Source organism: Haliaeetus leucocephalus, unplaced genomic scaffold, assembly GCF_000737465.1.
Source record: "Haliaeetus leucocephalus isolate CR32 unplaced genomic scaffold, Haliaeetus_leucocephalus-4.0 Scaffold184, whole genome shotgun sequence".
NCBI classification, from domain to species: Eukaryota; Metazoa; Chordata; class Aves; order Accipitriformes; family Accipitridae; genus Haliaeetus; species Haliaeetus leucocephalus.
This window is the reverse complement of record NW_010972620.1, coordinates 13,823,000-13,847,993: the sequence shown is the minus strand read 5'-3', so window position 1 is coordinate 13,847,993 and position 24,994 is coordinate 13,823,000. Positions and strand designations below refer to the sequence as shown.

Below are 24,994 nucleotides of genomic sequence, written 5' to 3'. Positions count from 1 at the left end.
CTCCAGAAGCTTGTCTTATATAAAAAGCATAAATAAGAATTCACAGGTGTGGATTTGGGAGGAGGGAGTATTTAAATTTTTTTTTCTTGGGACACAATCTTTGAAAAGTAAAGGGTTTATGTAAAAATAAATGAAGAAATAAAGTTTTTAATGAAAAAAATTTTTCAAAGTTAGATGTGTATAACAACATTTTATGCTAAATTAAAAGTGTACCAACACTATATGTAGTGATGTATGTTTTGTTTTGGGGATTTCACAGAAACTATGTACAGTTCAAAGCGTGAACTGCAGAGATATTGAAGGACGTCAGTCTACACCACTTCATTTTGCAGCTGGATATAATAGGGTATCCGTTGTTGAATATCTTCTTCAGCATGGAGCTGATGTGCATGCAAAAGATAAGGGGTAAATACTCAAGTATATATTTTCTTGGCAATTGTAATTGCTGATACCTGTCAGCTCTTGAATGTTGCTAGCTGATAAGCATCCTATCTTTCTTCAGACATTGAATTTTTTTTATTTTCATGGAAAATTCTGTTAGAATGAAGATGTTCAGAATATCCACAAAAGCGTTTTGCAGTACTTGAGACTAGAGTGTGAAGAATTTATCTGGCCCTGTGTTTTTACTTCTCTTAAGTGCCACTGCTGATTGCATTTTTACTACTTCGGCGGTAGATAATCCTACTGTATTAGACTGTTGTGGAAAATTAAAAAAAAACATAGTTTGATTGTTTAAGGTGCATTATGTTTTAAGTTTATATCACTTTGTGAAAAAAGACCCAATTTTTTAAGACAATTTTTCTCTTTTTTAATTGTTTCCAGAGGACTTGTCCCTTTACATAATGCTTGCTCATATGGTCACTATGAAGTTGCAGAACTGCTGGTTAAACATGGTGCAGTTGTCAATGTAGCTGACTTGTGGAAATTCACTCCCTTGCATGAAGCTGCAGCAAAAGGAAAATATGAGATTTGCAAACTCCTGTTACAGGTACTACATATGCTGGACAGAAGTTACTTTCTTTTCTCTCTTGTTCAGTCTGAAATGTGATTGGACTTCTTTGAGAAATTGATTTGTGTTTTGTGGTTTCTAAATGATTGCAGTTAAATGTATATTTTCAGTAGAAGGGATAGTATTAGCAACTACGTTGTCCTTTCTCACACAGTAAATGGAAATCTCTCTGAAGGATTCGAGTGCGTGTCAGAATATTTGCTCAATGAGGTGTAAGATGCCTAAGATGCAACGTGTTTATTCTGTTTACCTACTTACCATCTGTTTTTGTGCACAGCATGGAGCTGACCCTACAAAGAAAAACAGAGATGGAAATACTCCTCTAGACCTTGTTAAAGATGGTGATACTGATATTCAAGACCTACTTAGAGGAGATGCAGCTCTACTAGATGCTGCAAAGAAGGGTTGTTTGGCCCGAGTAAAAAAGCTGTGTTCACCTGACAATGTCAACTGTCGGGACACGCAAGGACGGCATTCAACACCACTACATTTAGCAGGTCAGTGTTTTAATTAACTGGTTTGATCAGAGTTACTAGTTACCGTGGCTGAATGTTCTATGTCTAAGCAACTTTAAAGTGTAGCCTCAAGCTACAGGATTCCATGTTTTCTCTTAAAAAAAAAAAAAAAAAAAAAAAAAAGTATTTTATGCGTATTAATCTTATGTTCCTCTTCTAAACTGTTTAACTCTAGTGAATTTAATTTCCTATTCTCTGTAGCCAAGAGGGTCTTTTATTGTTTATTGACAGAGGGTTTAAAACCAAATACTCTTAAATAGTGTGAAGCTGTCCTCACTAATAGGTCATATGCTGTCTTCACTGGGATTGACATCCTAACTTTCAAGTAATTGAAGTGAATTACTACTTCTCTAAAGCCTGTTGAGGATGGGGTTTTTTTAATATGTTCTATTTATTCTGTCCTTTTTGCAACCTCCAGCTGGTTACAACAATTTGGAGGTTGCAGAGTACCTGTTACAGCACGGAGCAGATGTGAATGCACAGGATAAAGGAGGTTTGATTCCTCTGCATAATGCAGCATCTTATGGGGTAAATATCTTAAACTTTTTGAGGCTTTATTTTTTAAAAAGTAAATAAAAGTGATACATTTCATTGACAGCATTGTGAATCCATAGTCCTAGAAAGCTTTTGCCATTGAGTTGTACTTGTAAAAGACAAAAAAATAATTTGGTTATAGTCAGCTCATTGTATAGGTGAAGACTCTTTTGAATTTGTAAAATCATGGTTGGAGTTCTGAACATGAATGCTTAGAAAGCCAGCAGCCTGAAAGGTGTTCCATAAAATGCATTTCCTTACCTGTGCCAGTCAAACTTTATCAGCAAGATCTCATTTTCTTTTATTTGGCTGGTGTTGAGACACTAATTGTTTTTGTGGACTTCCTGGATCAGGTCTTTAATCAAATCAGTTGGAGTACTTTCCAAACTGGAAGTTCAAATTTGGGCTTTTTTCCTTCAGATTCCCCTGGATTTGGGATTCTGTTGTAGTCTGTCCTTTTTTCACAAGAGAAGAAATCTTAACTTTTTACTGATATGTTACAGGTGAGGAAGAAAACACCTTGTTTTAATACTTTTTTTTAACCATAATTAAAAATTAAATGTATTCTAAGAAAATTCATAATGAAGATTACAGAGAAATATCAGTAATAGTTCTGAGTTAGTTTAATACACTGTGGTACCTTGGAATTTAACAGATGTTTTATTTTCCAGCATGTTGATGTAGCAGCTTTACTTATAAAGTATAATGCATGTGTGAATGCTACGGATAAATGGGCTTTCACACCTCTGCATGAAGCAGCCCAGAAAGGAAGGACACAGCTTTGTGCCTTGTTACTGGCACACGGAGCTGATCCTACTCTGAAAAATCAAGAAGGACAAACTCCATTGGACCTGGTCACTGTAAGTGATGGGGCTTTTCTTAGGAAATCTGTGCCATTTGTGGCAGCTCATCTAAAAACTATACTTAAAAAAAGAAATAGTAATATGGCAACTTCTGCAAAATTTAAGGTACTGTGGTTTCTCTGGTGTTTATACGTGCCTGGTAAGGAAAGTCAGTAGAGCCTTTATAAACATTTAAATATTTTCTTGATCAAGACTTCTTATTTCAAGAAGGGGAGGGGGGGAACAAAAGGAATTCATTTTAATTAGGTACTTATAGCTTGACTAATACAAAAATTGTGGCAATAAAATGTAAGCAAACTTTGTAGCAACATAAATTTAGGAAACTACCTGGCTGTTAAGTTTTTGGGTGTTTCTTTGCTAAGTTTTATAATACAATTCAAAGTTACACTCAGAGTAACTGTTTTGTTGCATAAATTCCGGTTGTCAGTAGAAGTTTTTGTTCATTTTTCCTAGAAAATGAATTCTGTTTAATTGTCCCTAAAGTTTTTTGGAAATATTGAAGTCTACTTTTTATCTTAGTACAGTTTTTATTTATAAACATTTTTCAGTTTCATGTATGCTGTTGGCACAAAAGGCCATTTGTAAACTGCATTGTAAAATGCATATTTTTCCAATATGCATTTATTTGTTTTGCAGTATACTTCAGGGGTCTCAAATAATGATAATGCGTTCTAAGAAAAGTAAAAGTGTTCTGCTGTTTTAATAAGTTGTTTTCTGCTTTTAGGCAGATGATGTCAGTGCATTATTGACAGCAGCAATGCCTCCTTCTGCCTTACCGACTTGCTACAAACCTCAGGTTATAAGTGTGTCTCAGACTACAGGTTCTACAGCTGATTCCCTGTCTTCTGTTCCATCCAGTCCATCCAGTCTGTCTGCTGCAAGTAGTCTTGACAATTTGTCTGGTAGTTTTTCTGAACTTCCTTCTGTTGTTGGTACAAACAGTGCAGAGGGAACTACTGTTCTGGAGAAAAAAGAAGGTGAGGCTTTCTCAGTTAGGAATGAATAACATTTTCTACCATATGGTAAAAAGAATACCCAAGTGTGAAGTTTCCCACACATGCACAGTTACTATGACATATGTAGTATCCCTATTCTTTATGATGTTGTTAATGAGGAACAGAAGTCTAAAAGTCTCGTTGTACGAGATTTTAGTACTTTCCCCTTACAGAATCTTTAAAATGTTGTACATTTTTGTTGTACAGAACCAAAATGGTGAATTGTGTTTTAAAAGAGAAGTCGAATGAAATTTGGCTACATACCAAGCAGTATTTTACTACAAACTTTATCTAGTTTGTAAGAGGCTATTCTTAGATCAGATATCTGGAAAAGGTTACTTCTATAACATTTGAGTTCTCAAAATATTTTCTGTTTGAACATGCATTTCTGGTAGCTAGTTAGTTGCTTATCTCGTGGAAGCACAAAGACTGCTCTTGGGAGGGGTAGAAATGTTAGAGTACTAGTATAGATTAAGTAATAGTTACCACTGGTTAGTGATACAGATATTTATTCCCCATCTTCAGAAGACCAGGAATTTCTGTCTCTCTCGTTATTGCCACAGACAGTGTAAGATGTGTATACTTTATTTTACAATACGTGTATGAATGCTCATTGTGAGTTTTTCTTTTTACCCAGTTTCAGGTGTAGATTTTAGCATAAATCAGTTTGTGCGGAACCTTGGCCTTGAACATCTAATTGACATATTTGAGAGAGAACAGGTAAGTAGCTATATTTATTTCCAGATACTCAGCTAGAAAGCAAGGGAATAAATACTGACTGTTTAGAATAATGTAATGATACAGATGTGAATGTTAAAAGGAGTGGAATAAAGGAAAGGATTTTTTTTAATTGATACATGATATATATTAAAATATGTTTGTGTATATAAAAAAAAGGGGGCAATAATGTCTATATCAGTTTGAGAATGTAGGCATGTTTCCTTTCAGTGGTGTAAATAATTAGTGTTGATTAGTAATTTCTGGTTTTGTATCTATTGGCTTGAATACATCTAGAAAATTGTATTTCTCAATCAGAAACATGAACCTTGCAAGCAATATGAGTTACATAATTGTAGTTTGTAGCATATTTATTTAAAGACAAAAGTTTGGAGAAAACAGTTGAGTAAAAGTAAAGTACGAGAATAGTATACTAAAGTCTCTAATGTTCATGTTCTTTTCACACTTGCTTTTTATCTCAAAAATTGCGAGGTGTATTTTCACTGTCATTGGCAGCTGTTGCAGTCTGTTTATGCTGTTGTACAAAAAGATGATGTTGCTTTCATTATAGATAACACTGGATGTATTGGTTGAAATGGGACACAAAGAATTGAAGGAAATTGGAATTAATGCTTATGGCCATAGGCATAAAATCATTAAAGGAGTTGAAAGACTAATTTCTGGACAGCAAGGTATATACTTGTTTCAAATTAGTATGTAACACTGCCTTTATAGAATCCATTTTTGTAGATGCTTTAGATTATTCCAAATTGTATCTCATTAAAAAGAATTGATAATAAAACTTGTCCTAGAAAATGACACTTCAGATGATAAGAATGTCTTCTGACTTGAAACATTAATTTGTTCTGTGAATTACTGTGAATCTTGCCTTTCAGTTCTGTAATTTATTTTTTTTCCTTCGTGATCACTCTTTTGTGTTTCCTTAGGTAAAGTGTAGATCTAGTGCAAAATGATTGTAAGCTTTTTGAGGTAGGGAGTATTTATCTTCATTGGAGCACTCTGGAGAGCAGAGCACGTTGTCTGTTGATGGGTTAGGGCCTGTTCTGTACTGTTCCATTGGGTTCTGCAAAAAATACTGTGTTTGCTGTCTCAGAAAGCCAGCTGAAATTCTTATATGTACTTTTCTTTAAAAATAGAGTTGGTGTGCTTCCAGTGAACCAAAATTAACATAATTTCTTTGTTTAACAGCTTCAGCTTGTACTGAAGTTTATGCTAAAGCCTCTTTATTTATGCAGCACTGTTGATACCAGCACAATCCTGGGAATAGTATGCTTCATTTAACTATGGCTGCATAAGAGAGAAAAAAGCACTGAAACATCACTTACTATTGTTTTGCTGTGTTTCATAGAAATTGAATAAATTATTTGGAATTGGTAGGATTTTTTTCCCTTTTGAGATACCATCTGTGAGTTCTTATTCTAAAATCTGCACCCCATAGTAATGAGAGTCTCTATCCTAAGCTTTAAATTATTTTTGCTCCTTAAAACAGTATTAACCAACCCTTAAGATAATCCTTTTCCTAGTAATGAAGTATTTAAGCGAATCTTCATCATTTTCTCTTAAGTGTCAGATGTTTTTTGACAGATTCATTGAGTGTTTTGGATAGAAGTTATTTTTAAGGTGTCATTTCAGCCTCACATCCTGTTTGAGTTCTAAGTTTACACAACCAGTAATGATATACTGGTTTTGCCTTCCAAGTAGGACTGATGTATTTTTGAACATACGTATATTTGTACATATTTTAATATGTCTGTATATAGACAGAATGTCAAACATCTAAATCCTTCACCACTCCCACCCCCCTTTCTTTCTAGACTTTTGCTGTCTTGCCATCAGAGGCCTGACATCTTCATTTGTAACATTAACACAGCCATAAGTACTTAAACTGAATATTTGAACAGCTTTTCATTTTTTTCTAGGCTGTGTTTTTGGAGCAAAGAGTATTGTTTGTCAATTTTCTGTATCTTGCCGTTGTGCTCTTGCACTCAAGTATGTTTGCATTGGTATTTTAACATCTCTTCCTGACATTATAGCCATTATTTTGAGGTTAGTGGGGCTTTCATGGAAGAGCTTTATTTTGGTGCTTTCTTGCCAGAGTTTCTTGCTCCTGAACACTCTATTCCAGTTGCACACTGCTAACGTGAGGCTCCTGACTGTAGATGAATCTGTAATTTCCCTTTTCCCCACATTATTCCTTTCTAGAGAGGTTATGACAGACCCAGCATCTAACTCTGGTCACCTGCTAGTTGTCTGGGAAGGCCATGGGCAAAAAGACACCTGATACACACTGTCTTTGTATTCTTGTGTCCAGTAATTACATTCGCATTAATTACCAGTTGTGATTGAAAGTCTGTATGTAAATTGACAATGGATTCTGTGTAAAATTTCAATTTTTTTTTTTAATTTGGAATGATGGAGAAGTTTCCTATAAGGATTCAATATCCATTAAGCATTCAATATCAGGCTCAGGCCTTTTAGGTTCACAGACTCTCTTTAGTTCTTTTGTCAGCTCTTTCTGCACAATCCATGGGAAAAATATTCCTACTGAATTAGCACTTCAAGTCAATTCTCTTGTTCGTGATGCCATTGCCATCAGTAGTCATGGACTCTGTATAGGGACAGGTTGCTCACTGTTTTCACTGCCTAGGATTGAAATGAACTCTTAAGTAAGCAACTGCTTACATATAGTTTCCCTGTCGTGTACATTAACATACTGAGCTAAGCACTGACAAATGGGTTAGTGTGTTTGAAATGTTTATTCTTGTTGAGAGAATGATTGATCAGTATCCACAGATCAATGAATATGATTGCTGTTGATCTGCATCCAGACCCAGCTGCTGTGCTTGTCATGGCATTTCTAGTGTATGCATGGTAACGTATGGGTAGAGGTTATAGACAGAGATGCTGAAAAAGTTTGTTTGAAGCTAACAAAATTATTTGAGGGATCACACTTTGACATCCACGAAAATGTATGTGGCTGATGGAACGCAGTTGAAGTCATTGGTAATCTCTGCTGCCTTTAGCAGCTAACATCTTCATCTTGTAAACTGAGTTCTGAGAAAATGGTCCCTTTAAAAAGAAAAATCTCTTACTGGTTAATCGTTCCATATCAGCAGTCTTAAACCAGTTTCTGAAACTGTTGTTGTCTTTTGTTATATTCACAGGACTTAACCCGTACCTGACTCTAAATACTTCTGGTAGTGGAACTATTCTCATAGATCTTTCCACTGAAGATAAGGAATTTCAATCAGTAGAAGAAGAGGTATGCTTTCTTTGTAGTCTCTCAGTATTTTTGTTATTTCTAGTAAAGAAGTAGATAAAGAAGTATTGCTAGGCAATTTAACAGTGCAATAAACATCTCTAAACCTAAGAAAAACTTGCATAAGGATACCCCAGATTTCCAGCTTTGCACCACTAATAATCTGTGCTCATGATGTCCATAATTTTTTTCTTACTTGCGTTATTACTGCTTGTAGCATTTTTAAAACCTCTGCTATATAGAAAAGCTCTTTGATATAACTTATAAATTCTATGTTACCGATGGTCTGTTATACACAGTTTTAAGTCACTACCTTCCAAAGTGTCGTAATCACATGTGACAAAATTCTGAAGAAACAATATTCTAAATAGATTAGTGACAATCTTTTTCAACTTGAAAACTAGACCATGGACTATTCAAGATACGTTTGGGTTTTTTTCAAAGAAATCATTAAACTTGTTCATGTCCATCCACAAATTCTGGCATTACTTAGCATATAGTCATTACCTAAAAATTTGTTGTATGATTATCTTTTTAAGACAGAATTAGTTCTGTTGATTATTTGATTGTGTGAAGGGTATGTGTTTTGAATGTGTTCTGACACAAAGTGATCTTTAAAATTGACAATCTTCAGATGCAGAGTACTGTCCGAGAGCATAGAGATGGAGGACATGCTGGTGGAGTCTTCAATAGATACAACATCTTAAAGGTAGCTATTGCATTTTTATGGTAGATGGTTACACCTTTAGAGTTTTGGCTGAAAATAAAATGTCCATAAAATGTTCTACATTTGTTTGTTGAGTTCCATAATGTGGTAAGATGTGGCGTTTTGAGTCATGCACAAGAAAAAGACTATCTTCTAGGGGAATTCAAAGAATAAGATTATATAGAAAAACTGCTTATGGGTTAACAGTCGTTAAGAAATTTCATAAAAAATTGACATAGAAGGACCTCACAGAAAACTGCAGAATGTTTGAAGAAAAAGATAGAAGGTTTTGTAGGAAACAAAAGGTTTCCTTTGAAGGAGTAGCAGGGGAAAAAATGGAAGAAGTGAAAGCAAAACTCTTGATTGAAGCATGGAAGTAAGGCTACCTATTTTGGCTTGATTTAATGCCAAAGAAGCTTAAAACACCAGGCAGTAGACAACCTTGCTTTAAGTAATTTAGTGGAATTTTGGTTTGCATTTTTTTTTCCCCTCAAGAAATGGTCATTTTCATTAAAATGATAGAGATTTTGATTTGCAAGTAAGTACTACTAAGTTCTATTCTAAACTGATGTTACAGTTTCCCCAGTAGAATTTATATGCTGTAACTACATGCATAAGGCTTTGCCAATGTCCAGCATACCTCTGCAGAGAGTACATAATTTACTTTCTTTTAAAAGCGTTGTAGAAGTCTTTGTGGAAGATTCTTCTTATTTACTGGATGATCTTTCTACCGGTGGTTTGGCATCAAGCTACCTTTGGAGTGATACTCAAGGGGAATTGTGACTAAGCCTGCTAAATTTAAATTAAGAAGTATTGCTTAACAGATGTTTAAAATTAATTGATTCTTATTTAAGTATATAATTATGATTTACTTAAGTTATGCTACAACAATCAACTTCTTCAGGGTAAGTGAGAGAATTTGTGTTTCATTGAGTTCCAAGGAAAGTATTCTTGTTTAAGTTGGCAGTGTAAGTGTACGGTGGTATAGCTGCTGTAGGTTAAACATCTGTCAAGTATAGCAAACAAGTTTTCAGGTTCAGAGTGGAACGTACATTTTGACTGTTTCAGATTCAGAAAGTGTGCAACAAAAAACTATGGGAAAGATACACTCACAGGAGGAAAGAGGTCTCTGAAGAGAATCATAACCATGCTAATGAAAGGATGCTGTTTCATGGTGAGATATTGAAATGCACTTTATGAACTCGTTTCACCATCAACACTCTTTGTTGGAGGGTTTCCACTGACTCAAAGTAAATTTTCTCAATGGAAATAGGTTCTAGGTTTTGCATGAGTTTTATATGAACAAGTGTTTGTATATGTCACAATGGGGACATATAATGCACTGCATCTTTCTTCTGAAATTTGCATTTCCTTGTCTCTCCCTAAAGGAGACTTCAAAGTTCTAAAACATTTTAGCAATTATGAATGGAGATTAAAGGGTGTGCCGCCTCCTTGGTTAAATTACTAATTCTGTTTCATCAACTGTATGACCAAAATGATTAAGGGTCAAACTTTATTCTGCTATGGGTTGTTTGGGGTGGGATTTTTTGTTTTCTTGTTTTTATAATTTGATAAGTTCTTGTTCATCATTCCAGAAAAGATAGCTTATATTTAGCAAATTAAAGCCAATTGAAAGCTCTCCTGTGCACAAATGCTTAATTTGCTTGTCAGGACAAACTATGTAAGTTCACAGTACATCCTTACAATGAAAGCTACATAGTTCCCAACATAATACATTACTGTTGGAAGCAGCAATAACACAATAATTAACTGCTTGCCCAAACTTGCAGATGTCTAAATCCTGTCTTTTGACTTTCCCTGTAAGAGGAAATGGCCTCTTAATGGAATGACCTGTCTTTAAAGGAAAGTCTTTTAAATTAGTTAGATAATAAGAAAATTATCCCTGGAACACAGCAGTTAATGCCTTATGAGTGTTGTGGTTTGGGGGTGGGGTTTTTCTGGTTTTGTTTTTAAGTCTTTAGTTTATATAATTTTTTTAAGCATTAACATATGTCTTTAACCATGTATGCCACTTGCAGAAAATGATGAGTAATTTTCATAGGTTTTTCTCATTCTCATCTGGAATGTTCTGCTTCATATAAGGTTTTATCATCTTTAGGCTGGAGAATAAGGCTTTGGATTATTTTCACTATAATTCCCAACATAACTCTGAAATGCCATGTTCTCTTAGAACAGCTTTTCTCTAAAGGTGCTTTCATATTTATATATACCGTCATGAAAATCCTTACTAAAAAAAACCCTGCACTTTTTGTGAAAATTAATGGGTATCAGGTGTCTTGAGGTGCAGAATTTGAATAGATTATTCTTTAAGGCTAAATTTCATGACCATTACAAGTAAACAAAGATTTGTTTACATTTATTGCTTTTTAAATGCAGTCTACTTGGTGTTAGGAAGAAGACAGGATATGTGTAGCAATTCATTCAGTGAATGTTGGTTAGAATGGAGCTCTGCCAAAGGGAGTGCAGATTCATAGAGCCTTCTCTTGCAGCAAGAGTTGTCTCCGATATTGTGTTTTGTAAATCCTTTTTGAAAATGTACGCTTAGCAGCTGCTGTCATTTGTAGCAAATTGGCTGTATAAATCTGAGGTCAGAATTTCTGGAGATTGATTTCCTTGTATGTGTAGAAAAACTGTACAAAAAAAAGTTGGGAATGGATAATTGAATTGTGACACCTACAAAAATCTGTATACTGCACTTTCAATATTTTACTTCCTTTCTCTTAGGCTCCCCATTTGTGAATGCAATCATTCACAAAGGCTTTGATGAGAGACATGCCTATATAGGCGGCATGTTTGGAGCTGGGATTTATTTTGCTGAAAATTCTTCCAAAAGCAATCAGTATGTGTATGGAATTGGAGGTGGCACTGGATGTCCAATTCACAAAGATAGATCTTGTTATGTTTGCCACAGGTGAGTCCTTCAGAAGAATCTGATTTTTCCTTTGTGTATTGTGTCATAGATCATCAAGTCAGCAGAGTCTCTCTGAAGAAAGATTTACTTGGTAACCAAACCTTCTCAGCACTCTCTATAGGCTGGACTTAGTAAAGACTTTCAGAAAACTTTGATATTTAAGTCTTAAAGAACCTTTAACCATCTTCAGTGCATTTAACCAAACCTTTGCCCTTAACTTGTAAAAATCAGATTTATGTAGCCAGCGAGTGAAGAGGATCTGCTAGGTGCTTGTGTGAAAGATGCAGCAATATGAGGGTTTAGCCCATGGCCTGTTACAGAGAAAGAAGAAATTCAGTGATAATTCAGATGCTGTATTTCTTTGAGGAGGATGTACTTTATAACAGTCAGCCCCCATGTCACTGCTGCTTCATGCACTAAAATACAGATGTCTATTTGTGGACTCTCTACCACTGAGTTCTTAAATCCACTTTTCTGCAGAACACCTGTTATGTCTGATTGACACCATCAGTTCAGAATCAAGTTACTCTTAAGTCATGGAGTTAATTGTGTTAGTGGCCATCATTTCAACCAGGAGAGTATTTTGCATGTTTGTGTGCATACTGTTTTGCATTGGTATCACAGGGATAAGGTCATCTTCCAGTTTCCTCTGGCACTCAGTTGAAGAGAATAATCTAGAGTTATAGGGGATGTCAGAGTCTTTTCATGCTTTCTGAAGTTTTGAATAAGAAGTTTTTTTAATTTGTCTTGTGTGAAGAGTTAGAAAAGCAAAGGTTTTGGCTATGCAACATAGTACATAACATTGGTCTACAAAAATGCTGAGATTCCATTGCCATTGCAGTAGTACATATGTAAAGAAATAAGTACCCTTGTTCTGTCTTTTTATAAAGAAAACAACGTAACATACTGACAAATGCTAGTATGAGGTGTTTCATGTTGACCTAGAGTTTGCATTTGGCCTTGATGTTGATTTGGCTGTTAGATATAAATCTAGTGTTAGAACACAAGTGAATTATGTTGTTAGTAAGAGTGATGGGAAGGTGGGTACCCTCAGAAAACTTTAAAAAAAAAAAAAAAGAAAAAAATTTTAAAAAAAAAAGTCCAAAAAGGTAGTGACAATCTTTGAGACAGTCTTTGAGTATGTTGTTAAGCATGCTGTTTCCAGTAATTAAGATAAACATTTTTCAATGTTATTACCAACACTTTCCTCAGGCAAAAGAGCTTTTCCAAAGGAAGTGTAACTTTAGTCCTTCAAAACAGAACTTCAGAATTTTGTAAACTACAAAGAGTGACTAAAGTGGCTTTAATGTTCCACTATTCTCCTCAAGTAAAAGTTTCAAATTACAAAGATAAGTCTTTCTGGAGCTTCACAAGCATTTTGTATTCATGGTCCTTTTTCCCCTTTTAATACAGGCAGTTGCTATTTTGTCGTGTAACACTGGGTAAGTCTTTCCTGCAGTTCAGTGCTATGAAAATGGCTCATTCTCCCCCAGGACATCACTCAGTTACTGGGCGACCCAGTGTAAATGGATTAGCATTGGCAGAATATGTCATCTACAGAGGGGAGCAGGTAAATAGCATTTTGGTTTAGTTTTTCAGACTTTTTTTTTTTTTTTAAAGGTGTGTGATGTGCTCGGTGTTTTTCTTACTTTCAAGGTGCTAGGACTTGCTTTTGTCTTAAAACAAACTCCAGCTGTAGTTGCAGGTGAAAGGATTGGTGTTTCCTGAATGCCCGAGGCATTTTACCTTTGACATTTTGCCTTTTTTTTCCTTGGCATAAATACTTTTTTCCCCTCTCTAGCAAACATTCTGAATTTATCCAGAAAATGAAGTAATAATAAAGAATGTGTGTGTCACTCTTCCAGGCTTATCCAGAATACTTGATTACTTACCAGATTATGAAACCTGAAGCCACCACTGAAGCTTAAAACAAATTACTTGTGGGAAATCATTAGACTTTGGATGCGAAGATACCAATGGCTGCCATCTGCTTAATTACAATGAGTTGTTGAAAAAATTTCATCCACAGGTGGTGTGGTAGCAAATGTGAACAAAATATACCATTTTTGACTTGATAAAGCTTTAATAATGTACAGTATGTTTTTCTAAAATTTCAGAAATGTCCTCTTTTTCAGCACTTTAACAGATACCATTCCAGGCATAAACTGGGGTTTGGCTGTGCTAAATTATAAACAAAAATTAACTTGAAACAATGGTTTTATACAATACTGCATTGAAATTTAAGAGAAATTGTAATGCTCTATACAGGAACTCATTTTACTAATATTGTGTTCTTTAAAACACTGCATTTACACTGAAAACGTTTTCATTTGTAAAACTGTAAATAAGAGCTTTTGTACTAGCCTGGTATTTATTTACATTGCTTTGTAATATAAGTGTTTTAGAACTGCAACCTTGTACAAAATGTTTTTTCCAGATGTTGGTTTGTTCATCTGTGTTTTCTCATGCACGATAGATTTGAAAAGCCAATTTTTTTTTCAGGGTTTATCACTTATTTGTGAGGGAGAAAGCAAATTTTATCTGAAGCGGTTTAGAAATATCCAACTTTAGATTGAATATGCAAATTTTTGTTCTGTATTTTTATTTATGAAATATACATTCCTGAGAATGATGGGCTATGAAAATAGAATGTTCCAGCTGAATACTAAAGTGTTTTTCCACCTACTTCCTAGAGTTGCATATTTTATTTCTGTAAAATGTCTTCTGAAGTTTTTTATTTAACTATAGGTATAGTTAACCTGTATCCTCACTTCAAGGCTAGTAGACCTTGCAAGTTACAGTTTTAGTAAATTATTTTCTTTGAATGTAGTAGGAAAATTAACCTCAAGGAGGTCTTTCTTGAGTTCCTCTTGCTTACATTTAAGCCGGGAAGTTAAATAGTTTATTCCTAATATGAGGGCAAACAACTTGGCCTTTTTTGTATGCTTATTTTGGTAAATTAATCTACCTTTTGATGCCCTCGGGATATGAGTGTTGTGACGTGGAAATGTTAAAAACCATACTGTCATCTCCTGTGTTTCTTCCATGTTAACATTCAAGTTGTAGTTGAAGCAGGTGTGTAGAAGTGTGTTTTATCTGCAGTGCTTTTGGCTGAGTGGAACTGGCTGGGATGCAAGGTTCTGCTCCCTGTGGCTGGCCGGCTGGGTGAGGAGTGTGTAAGCAGGATGAGCAGCTCTTCCATGGCCCTGATAAGACCACTTGGGCAGAGGAAGAGTACAAAAGGTACAAACCCCTGTTCAAGTCTCATTCAGGGTTATTGAATGCAGCAGTCAGCTCAGTCAGCCCTATTGTAGCTCTCTTGTGTATTCTGCTTCTCTTCCATCTGCAGTTTTTACCTACATATTTCAAAAATATGTAAATACAGATTATAGTTCATTTGGGGTTAAAGTGGTTAGGAATATATTTTAGTTGTTTTATATTTCTACATACAGGACGCTATCCCAGAAGACAATTTGTTTGCAGGGCATGTTATCATACCATGGTTTTAAATGTAGTAAGTGGTCAAGATAATGAAATCGTCTTGCTGATGTGGTGGTTATGTGATTATGCTCTATGTAAAAATGTATTGAACTTTACCCAGTTATGTGGGAAATCTGAATAATAAGATTGCATAACTCTTGCAGAAAGTAATATTGGCTATGAATAAAAAAGGCTTTGATTTTTAGGTACTTTCTCCCAGCATGTTGCCTGTTTCTTAGGTATAGTAATGCTGGAATTGGTGTTCATGCAAAATCTGTTAAGTATGTTTAAAACTTTTTTGTTATTGCTAAAATGCTTCATTCTCTATGAATGATCACTTAATGTCTTGTAAAATATTGTGGTATGATAGCATTTTAAGTGGTACCACAATGTTGTTTTTGTCTGTTTGGGGATTTTTTGAGCTGTTTTTTTGCATGACATACCTTGCACTCTGAAGATGGAAGCTGTAATGATTTGATAATACTGACTATTGAGGTGAATCTTTAATCTCTTGTGCAATTAGTTCTGCTTTACTCATCCTGAAGTGTCTTTACATGTACTGTATAACATTCCATATCCATTTAACACTAAATAAATTTAATTCACTGGTTTTCTGGTAGCGTGGGAGTAATTACAGATGCAGTATGTCAACCCATTGTTCTAAATGTAAGCATGCACAAAGCTATAGCAAACTACATCATTAGAGGGGGGAAATTAATTGCATTAAATAGAAAAGCTTTTAATGTGGATGAAAAACTGTAAACACTGTGGAAACTTGTAGTTTGGTATATAGCTAACAGCTTTAGCTACCAGTGAAAATGTTTTAATAATAAATCTAGAAGTAATCTTCAATTCATGCATTTAAAACTCCATTATATGGTCCAAAACTGAAAAAGAAAACTGCTTTATGTTGGTTTTGTAAAATGAAAAGTAACCTGAAAATTCTTACCTTTCAGATAACTGCATAGGTAGCAGGATGATGCATACATGAGCAACAGCAAAAGTGCTGCTTAGATCACGTGTAGGATCGCCAATAAGTAAATAGTTTTATTTCAGTAGGACCACTTTTATGGTATGAGATTTCCAAAACCAGACTTGTATAGAAGATTTAAATAGATATGAGCACTAGAGGGCAGGAAAGCAAATGTTTAGTAAGATTGGGGGTGATGAAAATCTTTAAAGTATCTTGGGAGTACAACTTCTAATAGAATTGCTTCTGAAAATTCCACAAATCCAGGTTGTAAAAAAATTAAATTTAACTTTCCATTCTGCAATAGTCTTTTAAAAACTAAGTAGTTATTATAAAAACAACTGCTGCAACTAAGCAAATTGAAAATGCGAGGGATTTTTTCTTAAAAACTTTACTCATAACTTAGTTCTTAGAAATTAAAAAAATAATATAGCTAGGTTCTTCTGTCATATAAAACTGAAAAACTTGAGATTATCCATACACTGCATGTTCAAGAGGTATGTTGGCACTGATTTTGAATGGAAATAACCGCATAAAAGGAGTTGCCCCTGTCTTTTCTACCCTGAACTTGCTCATTAAACACCATGATGTGTGTGTATACATATGTGTGTGTATGTATGAGTACACATACACACACTTGCTCACTCTCCCTTATTTTATTCACCGGGAAGCTGAGAAAAAGTTAAAAAAGTGACTTTTCCAGCAGACCACCATTGTTAGTGAGTGTGCTTCAGCCTAGGAGCCGTTTCCCCTTCTTCTGCCCGTCTCCTGAACTTGAAGTAATAAAACAGTTTTCTCTTCTGCTGAAAACAACAACAGAATCCCATGGGTGGCTTGCCTTCTGCCTTCCAGTAAAAAAGTATAAAGGCTTGATTTGTACTCATCTAATGCAACAATACAGCAAAGACTGCCTTCTCACCTTCAGTGAACTGGAAAATCGGACTGACTGAGGTCTGCACTTCTGTGGTTCTTGGAGTTGTGCTTTTCCTGCACCCACTGAAGTTGCAGTAGGAGGTGAAGATAGTGGCAGCAAGGGAAGTGCTATAGTGGGGGGTGTAGAGGGAGGTGCGTGCCTCTTCTTGCCCCTCTCCAGCAAGCATAAGCAAGGGTACTTCTGAGAGTATCAAGGGGTTTCTTCCCTCTGCCTGTGGCTCACTAGATCAGAAAAAGCTGCAGGCAGCCAGAACAGAAGCAAGATAGAAAAAGCATGTAGATGACTGGTTTGAAGTTAACATGTTCTGCCCTAAAAGGGGGCAAGGTTGGTAACTGAGAGAAGACAAGACAGGAGGGGAGAGGTAATAAAAGAACTAATAACCTGTAAAGAAAGAAAGGCAAGTTCTACAAACACTGAAAAGTTATGGTAGCAATAACGAATATAATTATTAGGAATGGCCAAGATAATTGTGGTACGTCAACTTCTCAACTTATGTTTGAGTTAAATAGCAAACAAGCATTGATGTGTAGACATTACAAGGATTTCAAAATATGTCTTCTTGAGAAGAACACACGTTTAGGAGGAGAATGTTGCAGCAAATTCAAAACAGTAACATTAGACCTGGGAAATAATGCGCGCAAGAAAAAAAAATAGGGTTTAAAAACTGAAGGCAAATGTCCTATACAATAGTTCTTAAAAACATTGGTTTTGAAGCATTGATTATCAGTGTCAAGCTGAAAAACCACAGCATACCAGTAAATTAAAGCATGTCACATTAAATTATCTGCCTGGATTCTGTCTAGTGGTAGGATGTATATGGGGAGGTGGGAGTATGGATTTTAATGTAGCCAGAAAATTTGAAAAAGGAAGTGGATGTCAGATCCATCTCTCCATCTGTAATCTTGATAGAACTGCTAAATTTATTCAGCCGCAACCCAAGTATGTTTCAGCTGGGGTCTTAATGGGTGGCAGCGAAGGGGATCGTGGTGGTTTCTTACATGGTACGATTGCAGCATACCCAATGCTACTGCATAACACGTGTGCAGTGACACAGCTATGGGAACGCTTGCAGTTTTTAAGTTAGGACCATTAAGAGTTTTCAAAAGGTCATAGTAGTAGTATTTGCAAACCTTATTATTTAAAATAGATGTAAATTGTTTAAGGAGCAAAAGAAAATGCACTAGTGCCTAAGACCGTATGACTGAGATTTTTTTGTAGTTGGGAAAGCAGCCTCATGTCAGCTAATAATACTGTTTACACATCTAGGTTGGTACATGTGGGAAAGGATTAACTTTGAATAATGAAGCTAATAGAAATAGCCTGAGAAATGGACTTGAAAGTAGTCACTTATTTCTGGGCTAGTGGTGTATACTTTTATGTTGTCTAGCTGCTCTTCAGAAAGGTAACATTTTCCGGCAATATATTTGGAAGCTTATTTCACAACAAGAAATTTATTCAATTTTGTGAGGCAGTGGGCATCGAAGGTCAATAGACAGGTATAGAAGTAGAAATTCTTACTAGCCTGATAAAGAAGCAGGTAAATAAATTATACAGGTAATATGATTTACATATAAGTAGAACTGAGGTTACATGAACAAAGAAAAAGGATTTTCTTGCAGAAATGAGTAACAGTAAATCAACTAGTGTATATAATATTTATGACCCAACTGAGGAGGATATTGTATCTAATAGTTTTTAATTATTGAAGTAGTCAAAGTGGAAGCTGACAGCAGTTACATTAGGTATTGTCTTAATTAATGATAGAATCAACTACCAAGCAATCCAAAAGTGTCATCTTTAAATCTGTATATGATGAGTAATGCCTGATAGATAATGGTTCCCTGTGTGGGAGTATTTTACTGAAGCACTGCAAACATGCAATGGAATAAATTAGATTTGGGTTGCTATTATAGGGCTTCATTTTGAATAATAAATACTCATTAGAGCACCTGTTTTCATAAAGTCTAATTCAGGATTTAGGGAAAAAACTGGGAGAACTTAGCAGTAGGTTACTAAAATGCAAAAATTTACAAATAATCAAAAAACTATATAAATAAGGACAGTTTCACAAATAGCATAGTCCCACTAATAACGTGGGGCCCCTGAAGCACATAGTATAGAAAGTGTTATTTAATGCAAGGATTCTAAAACCAGGAATCAGACAAAGAAATCTGACTTCAAAATAAAGGGACTAATGGTAAAGCTTATTCCAAAAGACGAATGTGAAAACGCACTAGAAGCTGCAAAACATGGGTTTTAAGGGAAGAAAAAGTTCTCCTATTGGGACTAGAGCTCTATGAATGGAGAATAGGTTAGTGCATTACTAGTAAGATGGATTTCCAAATGTGCAGAACAGAGAGACGATGAAGAAAAAAATGGTGTTAAAAAAAAGGGGGGGGGGGGGGCAGGCATTGAGTGAGCATCTCTGAGAGTCGTGGCAGATACGTTAACAGAGAAAATCTGGTCAGTGGTATACCAGAAGATCTGAAATTGCCTACCCAAAATTAGAATGAAAGGCACTAAGCGTCTTGGTAAGGAGATAAAAATAAAGAGTGCTACTCTTAACTGTGGTGAAGAATAAGTCAGGTTGCTGGATTTCTGAAAAAAAAAAAAAACAACTTTAAAGTGAACCTTCTATACAACATCCTATTTATATATGCCATGTAAGCATTTTAAATATCTTCAAGAGCCTCTGAGCATTTGTATGATCGGACTCAAAATGAGATGGAGTGGCAGAATGATGAGCTGGTTCTAGCACATTTCAAGCAATCCTCAATAGCAGCACAGAGCAGACTAGTCCTGGGAAAATTCTAATGGAAATAACCTGTTATGGATAGGATTGGACAAAAAATGTGGAAACCTTTTTTTTTTATGTAATTGTGTATTAGACCATATTCCAAGGCATTTCTGAACTACCACCTGCTATTACAAGTGTGCTGAATCAATTATAATTTGGGAAACACCTAACAAAAAGAACAGATGTTTGTAAAATACAAGAAAGAAATGATAGTCATTTCAGACCTGGACCAATTAAAAGGAATATTTCACACTTACTGTAAACGGAAAGATTTTTTCAGTGGCATGCTTTTAAAACCAGTTTTGGATTATTTTATATACATAAGTACCATGTGTCTGCTGTAGGGAAGTAGTCAAGCAGAAATACTGAAATCATGACAATAATTTGCAAGAGATATGAGAACCTTGTACGTGTGGCAACTTTTAATAGCCAAGGACTTGTACAAAATGGTCCGTAAACAAATAGTTAGGGATTTAGGTGTGCCTGCTTTCTGTCTTCTGAGAATCCCCTCCCTGTTCCCAGAAAATGCCAGCTTTTCAGTAAAGGAGTTTAACAAAATATATGAGTTAAATATTTCATATATCAAGTTTTGTTTGTGTTTATTTTTTTGAAAAGAAGAAAGAATAATGATGCGATGTTGTACAATTAATAGCTTAAATATTATTAATTGTGTAATAGGGTGCACTGTTATGTATTGCAGATGTTTAATTGCAATATCAATAAATAATGTTATTTTCCTTAAAAAAAAACAACCTTTAAAAAATAATGCTTAATATGTCTCCTTCACTGGACAGATTTTACAGTACAGATTTTCGGGAGTTTGTGGTTCAGCATCTTTAACCTACTTGAAATACTGTTAAAATAGTGGATTTAGACTCACTGACTGACTAGTTTTAGCATAACAAATTTTGTCATTTATCTGTAAACACTGTGAACTTGCATATATTTGCCTCAGAATTCTGTTATTTTCAGAAAAATTAAACACAACTGTATTTACACATACCCTGATTTAGGAATAGGGGTATTTTAAGGTTATTAACCACAACAGTGGCTTCTCAAACGCAGACACAATTCATCCTCCCCTGTTGTATCTAATTCTGGAGGTAAAATGTACCCAGGATTTCAGCAAACTCATGAAGTATGTCCTTTAGTTTTAAAACTTACTTTATTCTGTTTTCTTCTTTATCATAGCATTTTGTCTCTTTTGACCCAGTGGAATTACTTTATTTGTTTAGCTGTGGCTACCTAAAAAAAGCCTTCCTTCATTATCACTAGTTCCGCCTTATACCAAGATCAGAACAGGGTTTGGCATGTCATACTATAGGGAGAAGGCTGTACGCACATTTTGTCTCTCAGATTTACTTCCTGAACTAAGCTTTCGCTTGTTCACGTCAGGAGGGACTTGTGGGTAGTTCAGGAAGATTCTGGCGGCCAGACAACCTGCTGCTTTTCCCTGAGCGATACTGAGGGGTCTCCGTCGCGTTCTGCATCATCACTGCCGGAGGTGGCTCCAGAGACCCCCGCTGTCAGAGATGTCACTAAACGAATAGCGTTGCAGCCTGCATTCACCTGAAAGACTCGGGCTCTCACTGGTGGCCTCGTGCACCTTCTCCCTTGTCACAGGCCACAGGGACTTGCTGGCATTAAGGATCTCAGCTTCTTGGGTCAGAGTCCGCCCTGCTACGGGCTCTGGGCCTCATCTGAAGAAGCACTAGAAGTCTGTTCTGTGTGGCCGGAGCTTCGTGATCTAAAATGTTTGAGTGATGTGGGTGGCATGTGACAGGAATACACATACGCCAAATGAACAGCAGTTTCCATGGGGATCTCTACCTATAGACAGCAGACAGCCCTGTATCATTTTTATTGCTGGAAATTCCTGTTTCTCTACAGATGTTTCCCTACAGCAGTCTCTATAGTTTTGCCTGATTTCTTTTCTCAGCCCAACTCTGTAATAAGGCAATTCAACCTAGAGTTCTGTGATAGTCACAATATCTACTGAGAAGCTGAAAGGCATTTCAGTTTAGATTAAAGTGAGGTTTATCCAGCTTCCTCCCAGGTAGCTTCACACAAAAATATCTGCTGTGGCGCTTTAATGTACACCCTGTAAAAGCAAATTATCATAGAATCATAGACTTATTGAATGGTTTGGTTTGGAAGGGACCTTTAAAGTCCACCCTCCCTGCAGTGAGCAGGGACAACTTCTACTAGATCAGGTTGCTCAGAGCCCTGTCCAACCTGACCTTGAATGTTTCCAGGGATGGAGTATCTACCACCTCTCTATGCAGTCTGTTCCAGTGTTTCGCCACCCTCATCATAAAAATTAGGATGCTGGTTTATACTAAAGAACCTAAATTGCAACTGGTAATTTTAAACTTTGTATTTGAGAAGGATAAAATGAGTATATATTTCTAGAGGTCTTTGATTTAGAGAACTTTGCTTGCTTTGAAATAGGATATTTCTGTTCTCAATGTTAAATCATAGGAGTGAGATCACATCATAATAAAACCTGTTTGCCATTTTAAGTAGTTTCAAGTAAATAAGGACTATCCACCTGAGAGAAAAGGAACTATGTCCCACTTGTATTTATAGTTCCAGATTCAAGAAATTAAGTTGAGGAACATATAGTACTAATTGTTAAGAACAAGATAGATTAATCTGCATACTAACGATGTAAAATGCGTGTGAAATCTAGCTCCATATGTGCAAAGCAGCACAAGTGAGACCACCAGTTCTGACAATCAGTCATTCACATTTCCCACTGTTTTCCTCTATTGTAGCAAAATGTGAGAAGCTGCTCTCAGGCCACACAAACAATGCTCTTTATTGGTCTTTACTGAGGCATGATCAGGCATCTATGCTGAGACTGCCAGCCTCAAAGAAGTGCTACTGCATGACATCTGGCAGCCTGGTTGTGCTACAGATAGATTTATGAGCTGTGAAGGATGGTCAAATTAACATCTTCTGCATTCTTGATAGGATTAGGGTTTCTGGGACATGCAGCCATTTGCATATTGCCCTGACTTACCACATTAGTATTGTGTTCGTGGCTCATTTTAATAGGTTTTTGTGGAGGGCTTTCTGCCTTTCATTCCTACCACTTTTCAGTCGCAATTGGCAGTGACACAGCTGTGTTGGTTTAACAGACCTAGCAGAAATCACACTTCTTGCTCTGACTTCTTCTAGTTAGAATCTTAATGCAAATCAAGAGCAGCAGCAGTTGTAATAAGCTCTTTCATGCAGGGAAGGATGCTTTTCACTAGGGATGAGCTCACGCGCACACAAACACACACACGAAGTTGAATGACTAATGCTTTTCTATGAGAGCCCGTGAAAGTTGTCCCCAAGAGTCAAAGAGAGAAGATCTGACCCAAGGTATCTTTCTACAGCCTCAAGCAATTATTGAAGGTCTTGCAAAGCTGAATTTCATCAATAAAAACTTAACTGAAAACGCTGTTAGCATTAAATGCCTGTTACTTTCCCTCAACTCCTCCCCACACAAGACTTAAGACTGCATGATTTTTTTTTTTTTTCAATGCTGATCATCCGGTGTTGCTAAAATATAGCTTGTGCTTGTCACTAGACTGGAGGTGGCTTCAGTTTGCTGTGCGTGTGCGCTGACAATGGCCACGCACCCCTCGGCAGCTCCCCGATGGCCCGGTGCCTGCCTGGGTGGTGGCACAGGACAAAGCCTCTTCCTGGGGGACGGGAAGGGGTCTGGGCTGCAGACGTGGAGCCCCGGTCAGCACCAGGGCAAGGCTGACAGCAGGGCTGGCAGAGGGGGCTCGTGGGGCCCCCCTGGGATAGCAAAGCAGGCGAGGGCTGGTGAGGCGCGAGCGTGGCCAGTGCCGGAAGATGCTGTAGGAGAGCACCCATGGGTGGCCATCGTTCCTGCAAGCCCCTAGGGTGGCTCTTAGCCTTCAGGTGTGGGTAGGAGTGATAGCAGAGGATGTAAAATGCAGCTTAGATGCACCGTTAGAGCCCAGTTAAATGCAAGGCCAAGGACTGTGTTTAATTCAGCTTCTGACCAAGATACTAGCAGAGAAGCTGTTGGTTCACGTCAGTGAGGCCATGATTTTTGTCAGAACAGAAAAAAAAATATCCCATTCTCTTCAATAGTCTAGCGGGTTGAACTTCTTCTCTGAGTGATCAACCTCTTTAAAAAGCTATTTTGTCTGCCGTCCGACTTTGTTTTCCAGCTAGAAGTAAGCGGTGTAAGTGAGACGCGCTGTGGCAGGATGCTGGAAGGGTGGTTTCGGCTGCACAGAGCTCACTGGCCGGTGGGCTTGGAAACAGCAGCAAGCAGCCAGCCCAAACCCAAAAATCCAGCTCCGAGCATTTACAGATAGAAGGCAAACAGAAGTGCAGTTAATTCTGTGTAACAGGATGGATTTCAAGTTTTCGGTGATCTTTAGAGCCAGAGATCCATGGCCTTTCCATGCTGCAGCCGGGACAGCCTGGCAGCCTCTAGATGCTCTGGCGAATATGTGTGAGGAGTTTGGTGGTTACTCTGGGTCATCTTAACTCTGCTGTGTAATTCACTGTATGTGATGTTAAGTGAAACCCTGCTGGTAGCTAGTTTGAAATCACGCTTTCTTCAGACCAGACATAGGAAAACAAATAAATGGATCTTTGTGGACCCCTAATTCCATTCAGTGGCAAGAAACAAACAGCTTATGGTGCAGATTTACAGCCATTTCAAATGAGATTTCAGCAGTCCTGTCGCTGAGAGAGCCAGGCTCGCCTGCCCTTGGACACACTTCAGCTCCTGTGCCATCCCTTCCCCGATGCTGATATGACCATCTGGGGGATCTGATCCAGCCGAAACCTAACCTACCCCAGAATGCTTCAACCCAGACGGGTTCCCTCATCTCATTTCCACTGTGGCTGCATAAATACTTGCACTGACATAAAAACATGGGCAATAGCAAAAAAGGAGAAGGACAAGGCTGCGTCTTCCAGCTGCAAGGCCAGCTTCTGCTGACTGAAGTTGATGGCGTAAGCAACATTCCCCAGCCTTGGGGTGCTGGTGCGAGATAACCGGGTTAACTGCACAAGCGTGTGGTGAATAGGATTGCCAAGGTGCATGGAAAAGAGTATCCAACAAGTCACTATTTCGACTTTACAAATAGCACTTACATGTACTTAGTCCTTACCTAGAATATGTAATAATAAAAAATAAATGAGCTATTCTTCTTCAGGAAATGATGAGTTTTCCAGCCTTATCTTCTGATCTCCCACTCCAATTTTTCACACTCACTTCCA

General features: G+C 36.9%; 1 protein-coding gene across 1 annotated transcript in view; it reads left to right on the top strand.

Moving 5' to 3' along the window:
* TNKS2 (tankyrase, TRF1-interacting ankyrin-related ADP-ribose polymerase 2) overlaps positions 1–14,750 on the top strand; it is a gene marked incomplete at its 5' end in the record, with an annotated part of 33,045 nt that extends 18,295 nt beyond the window's left edge. The window contains 14 exons of the mRNA XM_010565033.1: positions 260–405; positions 823–988; positions 1,287–1,506; positions 1,943–2,052; positions 2,730–2,918; positions 3,646–3,898; positions 4,554–4,636; positions 5,205–5,325; positions 7,819–7,916; positions 8,548–8,622; positions 9,688–9,793; positions 11,365–11,551; positions 12,965–13,121; positions 13,417–14,750. Coding sequence (XP_010563335.1) covers positions 260–405; positions 823–988; positions 1,287–1,506; positions 1,943–2,052; positions 2,730–2,918; positions 3,646–3,898; positions 4,554–4,636; positions 5,205–5,325; positions 7,819–7,916; positions 8,548–8,622; positions 9,688–9,793; positions 11,365–11,551; positions 12,965–13,121; positions 13,417–13,479 — 1,974 coding nt within the window. The remainder of the gene's footprint in view (positions 1–259; positions 406–822; positions 989–1,286; positions 1,507–1,942; positions 2,053–2,729; positions 2,919–3,645; positions 3,899–4,553; positions 4,637–5,204; positions 5,326–7,818; positions 7,917–8,547; positions 8,623–9,687; positions 9,794–11,364; positions 11,552–12,964; positions 13,122–13,416) is intronic.
* Between the last annotated feature and the right edge of the window lie 10,244 nt (positions 14,751–24,994).